The 7,086-nt window shown below is 31.6% G+C and overlaps 1 protein-coding gene across 1 annotated transcript; it reads left to right on the forward strand.

Moving 5' to 3' along the window:
- The first annotated feature begins 4,548 nt into the window (after positions 1-4,548).
- Positions 4,549-5,818, forward strand: LOC104222729 (protein SRC2-like). The gene has a single exon (XM_009774009.2). The coding sequence runs from the start codon at positions 4,806-4,808 to the stop codon at positions 5,739-5,741; it is 936 nt and encodes a 311-aa protein (XP_009772311.1). The 5' UTR covers positions 4,549-4,805; the 3' UTR covers positions 5,742-5,818.
- Positions 5,819-7,086: the final 1,268 nt, after the last annotated feature.

Consider the following 7,086-nt stretch of genomic DNA (forward strand, 5'->3'; position numbering starts at 1 on the left):
GGAGACAATCTTGATAATTCAAGATCTACTTCTGGTTATTTGATCACTTTTGTAGGGGGAGCTGTTTCTTGGCAATCTAGACTACAGAAGTGCATAGCTCTATCTACCACAGAAGCCGAATATATTGCTATCACAGAAGGTTCCAAAGAACTATTATGGATGAAGGAGTTTATTAATGATCTTGGCTTTGAGCAGCCAAAGTACATCTTATTTTGTGATAATCAAAGTACTATCTGTCTCACCAAGCACTCTACTTTTCATTCTAAGACCAAACATATAAGTAGAAAGTACCATTGGATAAGAATGGCCGTGGAAGAGAAATTATTTGAGGTTGAGAAGATACACACTGATGAGAATCCTTCGGATATACTGACAAAGGTGGTGGTTGCAGATAAACATGAATTTTGCAGAAAATTGGCAGGCATGAAGCCTGTCAATAGTTTCTCTACTTGAAGACATATTTGGCCCCTTGGCTGGAGGGGGAGTTTGTTGGGCACATGCTCACGTTGTCCAGCTAAAGGCCCAATGGTCTAATCCTATTCTCTTTTGGTTTCCATTCCTATTCGGAATTGGATTAGATTTTTGTTCCTATTTAGAGTTGGTTTTGCCTTTAAGGGAAGCACCACTCATGATCTATAAATAGGACAACCTGAAGAATTATTCTATGCTCATGATACAAGTTTTTGAAAGACTTAAGCATATCAGAGTGGTTTTTGAGAGAGCTTTCATCAAGAGAGAAGAGAGAAGAAAAGTATTTGTTTTGCTGCAGATTTTTATTTCGACTACCTAATTTCAAATCACGTTTTTCGATTTGTTAACAATCGGATCGGGCTGAAATTTTGACTGAGTATTCTTAACATCTTGACGTTTGATTTGAACGGTGAAGATCGAATTTAGAGGCTCATAGCATCTGATTTTGAGCCTCGAACATCAGCTTCATTTTTGTGGATTTTCCTCTTTCTTTAATTGATTTGTTGTTGCTATTGTTGCTCCGTGTTTGACACTTATTATGTAGCCAATTTGGAGAACTTTTGTAACCCTCTTATTGTTATAGTGGAGCCTTTTGGATCTTTGTGATCCCGTAGTTTTTACCTTCGATTTGAAGGGTTTTTCACGTTAAAATTTGGTGTTCTTTACTTTCTTTATTTTTGGGTTTGTCTCTTTCTCGACGTAACACTACTTATAGTATATTCCTTAACACTTTTAAAATTCTATAAACCTGTTATTTGTAAAGAATGGGACCCAAATTTAGGGGCTAAGGCATAAGCCTTACTAGCTGTATAAATTAGAGCCGGCCATGAGTACAATCTAGAGGTGTAAAATTTGATTATCATTAGAATCTTTCCTTAGGTAGAGGAAGGAAAGATTTTTTTTTTTATTAACAAAAAAGAATCATTCCTTCCTCTACCTAAGGCCTATCCACTCTTCGACCTCGGAAATAAAAGAGAAACTGGTTAAATAAGAAGGAAAAAACTTAACTACGAAAATAGACTTATGGTCTAAAAAAGATACTTACTACTACATATAAAGAAGTAATCGAATGAACCTTGCTGCCAATAGATAAATATCTTGAGTCAAATCCTCCTGTCGGGAATAAGTGGTCTCTCCGTATTATTTTATACTATACATTTTTTTTTTGTCTGAATCAAGAATTTTAATACGTTAATTTGAATTATCTATTATATTAGTAATAGTGAAAGAAAATTTTAAAATAATCAATGAATGACTCACATCGAATTTAAAATTTAATAGTTCAATAAATTAAAGTTCTTGAGAATTACAAAAATCGTATAGATAATATTAGTAACCAATGTATCAAATATTTCTAGAAATCTCAAAATGAAAAAATATACTATATAAATAAAGAAAGTGGACACACTAACAAAGTAGAGAACATGTCTAACATCAGGTGAAAAGAGTGGAGGAAATGATAGAAACCATCTATCTATATATATATTAAAGCAAGAAAGTTACTATATATAATTGCATTGTGGTTAAGTCAAGTGGCAAACTAATAAATGCAAATAGTATATGGTATATATATATAAACTGAATTTGAATTAAAGAATAATTTTGAATTTATAGATAAAGTTTTTAAATTAATATAAAAAAAGAAATTTATCTTTTTTTGGTCAAGTTATCATACTTAATTCGGTTAATGATCATATGCAATCATACTAGGAACTTTTGTTATCTTTTCTGATTATTTAAATGCTACTGCGCCTGTGGAAAAAAATTATTCCATATAACTGGTATGACATGAAATATATATATATATTTTTTAAATGTAAATAAATTATTTCAAAATGGGATTATTTTTTAAAATATATTGCAACTTAAAAAATAAAAGGATAAGATATTTTTGAATTTTAGTAGAGTTTTTAAATTATTATAATAGAAGTCATAGCATGGACAAAATCAAGAAATCGAAATCTTATGGAATATTTACATAAATATCTGACCAGATTTATTGTTTACTTTTTATAACTAATATCCATAGATGATACACTGGCAACAGACGATTATACACATATTATATATGGATTATGTATAAATTACACATTCTTTAATTTTTTTAATTTAAGTGGTAAGGCAAACACTTATTTAGGTTGATTAGATAAATCCAAAAGAAAAATATATAAGAATTTCAACTAAAGACTAAAAATATAAATAAAGTTATTATGTAGACAATTTCTATTTAAACTCATCCTTTTATAGAGAAATAAATTAATTTTTTGTAAATAAAAATACATAAAAAATAAGATAAAAGGAAATAAATAAAGAAAAAATGTATGAAAAATCTAATAACTAGAAATAAGAGATGATAACGAATTTCTTCTTCTGTTTCATCTATGTTAAGTATAAAAAATTTGGAAGTTGATATCATTGACTTTAAAACTTTTTTTCAACTCAAATACATAGATTATATGACAAGAATATTTTAGAATATTTTTTTTTAATTTACATTGTGTGTCGTTTTTAAAAAATCACTATTACTAACAAACTGATATGATATTTGAATTTGAATATAAATGCAATTTGAGTAGTTTGCATTGAGGTTAAGCCAAGTATGGTGTCGAGAAAAACTGCTTGACAATTTTAAGATAATATATGCAATGTTATATAATAACAGTCAACTAATTTAACATTTAATGATTCAAAGAACAATTACAGAGGCATATGTAGAGTGTTGACACCAGATTCAATTGAACCCATAACTTTTCATGCTGAGCAAAACTTTATATGTAAAAAATTCTTAAAATTATAAAAATAGTAGTTATGAACCCATAACTCTAAAAATATAATGAGTTCAATGCTAAAATCTTAAAATTGAATCCATAAAGTATAAATCCTAGATCCACTTCTGTATATAGGATATTCCAAATTCAAAATCTGTGGCTAGAGATATTGATAAACTCAAAATAACATCATATTGAAATAAAATTTCACCGACTAAAGAATCATTTAAATTCTTAGATAGCCGGCTAAAGTAAATTTTAAATTAAGGATAACATCTTCACTTGCATCATTATAAAGATAATAATAATAATAATAATAATAATAATAATAATAATAATAATAATAATAATAATAATAATAATAATAATAATATATATAGTTTTAGAAACTATGTCAAAATAGAAATATTTTTTGAAAGATAACAACATACCAAATAAGAGTTCAAGTCATAGTAAAAGAGTCATGTTGTAACCAAAGAATCATTCATATTGTGTCAACACTGCTTTGACATAAATACAAGTTATTATTTTATTTTTTGACTTTTTTAGGTTCCAATGACACCAATGAGAATGTTAGGTGCAAAAATATGACTATTTTTAGGTGCAAAAATAAAATTATCACTATGAGATTTGAGAAAATGTTAGTCGTTTTTCATATAATGTTTTGTAATTAATATCTAACGATTATCTAGAAGGTTTAAATTTTAAGGTTATTTACATATCATTCAAATAACTCGGATATTTAATATGGTTAATGTCAAATATCAAAATGGAGTCATATTGAAAAAAAATTTACTGGCTAAATAATTTTTTAAATTTTTAGATAGCCGACTAAAATGAGTTTTGAATTAAGGATAATATTTTCACTTACATTATTATAAAATAAATTATTATTTGAAAATAATATTTTAGAAACTGAAATTTTAAAATAGAAATAATTTTTAAAGATATCAACGCACAAAATAAGAGTTCAAGTAGTAGTAAAAAAGTCAAGTCGTATCCAAAGAGTCTTTCGCAGTCTCAACCTTTGATTGTTTTGTCATAAATATAAGTTATTATTTTGCTTCCCGACTACTTTTAGGATCCAATGACACCGGCGAGAATGATATCAAAAAAGAAAAATAGAATTATATTTAGGAAATTTGAGAAATAGTTAATCTTTTTCATGCAGTGTTTCTTCATTAATACCCAATGATTATCTATATTTAATAGAGAAAGTTTAAGTTTTAAGATTATTTACATATAATTCAAATAACTCAAATATATTATATGATTAGTGTTCGCACATTCACGCCGGTGATAATACTAATTTGCTATTAATCCAGCTCATATTTTAGTTTGAGCGGACTAACCTCTCTATTCCACTTTAAGCGGTTACTTCAGCGTTTCCTATTCAACATTTAATACAATTCTCACATTTTATTTTTCCCCTTAAAACTTCTCTTATTGAACCCATAAAAATCCATCTAAACCACAAGGAAAAAAAGGGGAAAAAGATTTTTTTTAATCAATTCCCCCCTTTCTTGAATCTACTGACATATTAGACGTAATATCAAGAATTCAACAATGGAGTGGCGTCCGTTTGATGTCACTGTGATCTCCGCCCAAGGCATAAAAAATGTCAATTACTTCTCCACAATGGATGTTTACGTTGAAGTTTCAATCGTAGGTTATGCCAAGAACACGAAGAGAACGTTTATTGACAAAAGAGGTGGCACAAGTCCTAAATGGAATCACCCCATGAAATTCACATTAGACGAGCCTTCTCTCACAAAACCTGGCCTTTCCCTCTATTTTCGCCTCAGATCCGATCGTCTTTTTGGCGATAAGGATATTGGCATTGTCTCTATTCCTATAAATGAAATCTTCGGCCAATCTGCCTCTGGCCCTGATGGCAGTGCTGAGAGAATTGTGGAGTATCAAGTTTTTACACCAATTTCTGGTAGACCTAGAGGAACCCTCAAGTTTTCATATAAATTTGGAAAGAAATATGGACAACCTTCAGAGCCAATGTTCAAAAATGCCAATCAACCTAATGGTATGTATAACGAAAACAAGCATGGTGATGTGCCCGTCACGGCTTATCCATATTCTCAAACAGGATCTAATAATGTTCCACCTGGCATGGGGTATGGAATGTCGAACATGGCGTATCAACAACCGGTAGGATATCCTCCTGCTGGTTACAACGGTCAGCAACCAACAGGATATCCTCCTGCTGGTCAGAATGGTGGATATCCACCAGCTGGATATTCACCCTCTGGATATGGATATCCTCCTCAACAACATCAACAAAGTTACGGAGGAGGATATCCACAGGTGCAACAAGTACAAAAGCCACAGAAAAAGAGCAATTTTGGAGGGATGGGAGCAGGAGTAGGATTGGGTTTGGCTGGAGGGTTGCTTGGTGGTATGTTGGTCGGTGAATTGGCTTCTGATGTTGGAGAGATGGATGCCTATGATCAAGGATATGATGATGCCATGGACGATATGGATTTTTAAATGAGGTTTTTGTATTTTGACATTTTCTTTTGTTTATTGGATATAAATCAAATTGGTTCTTGAGATTTGATTAACTACATTATCATCTTTTCATTGCATTATTTGATTTGATTTTGCAAAATTATTATATTTGATATGCATTTGGAATTTCTTTGTGATAAGACCAAACCTGTTGTTATACGTGAAAGTAGACAAAACAAAAGAAAAAAAATCAAAAAGAGATGAAAATATGATGTAAGCGCTTACATCGACATTCTTGTGATGTAAGCGCTTACATCAGCATTCTTATGATGTAAGCGCTTACCTCGGCAGGGCATTCAAATGCTTATAAATAGGGGTCTACATTTTCATTTGTAGAACATCCCAAAACTTCTTCTTTCTTTCTTCAATTAATAAAGAACTATTCTTTGTGTGACCGTGGAGTAGGCAAAAATTGCCGAACCACGTAAATCTTGTCTTGTCTTGTGCAATTTATTGCTTTTCTCTCTTAAATAATCTTTTCTTTCTATTAGCTTGATACGCTTCCCTACAACTGGTATCAGAGCACGGACAGTGTAATTCTGGTAGAAAAGTACAGTATTGGCGCATGTACTTGTCACACCTCCTTTTTCCGCCCCGCGAGGGGGCAAGGGAGTTTTTTCCAATTAAAGGACAATCGAAACGGGATTGGTTTGTTTATTTCAGAGTCGCCACTTGGGAGATTTAGGGTGTCCCAAGTCACCAATTTTTATCCCGAATCGAGGAAAAGAATGACTCTATATTACAGTGTGCGTACCAGAAATCCGGATAAGGAATTCTGTTAACCCGGGAGAAGGTGTTAGGCGTTCCCGAGTTCCATGGTTCTAGCACGGTCGCTCAACTGTTATATTCGGCTTGATTATCTGATTTTATACAAATTGAACATATGTGCAAATTTTAACTTTTGACCGCTTTTGTCGTTATTATTATTTTACAAGAACTGCAACGTCGTGAAAACATATCTCGAACCACGTTACATCAATGCACCCGTGGTTATCGATATATCTCGACTCGGTTGAGATTTGGATTTGGGTCACATAGATGTGCACTCGAATTAAGGAAAATAAATTATTAAAGGCGCGCCTAAAGCAACTAGCGTCTTGTTATTTTGGGGAAGGTCGTAAAAATTCGTTAAACGGCACATCCCGAATTCTAAATACTTTGATCTATACATACCTTTAGAGGGCCCCGCAACTTTTGTACATTTTGTTTGTCGAGGCTCATCTCATTCTTGTTTTTAAAAGGAATTTGCGACATCATGGACACGCATCTCGAACCACGTCACAATCAATGTACCCGTGATTAGAAATACATCTCGAATCCGTCG

Source organism: Nicotiana sylvestris, chromosome 1 (assembly GCF_000393655.2).
Source record: "Nicotiana sylvestris chromosome 1, ASM39365v2, whole genome shotgun sequence".
In the NCBI taxonomy this organism is placed as follows: Eukaryota; Viridiplantae; Streptophyta; class Magnoliopsida; order Solanales; family Solanaceae; genus Nicotiana; species Nicotiana sylvestris.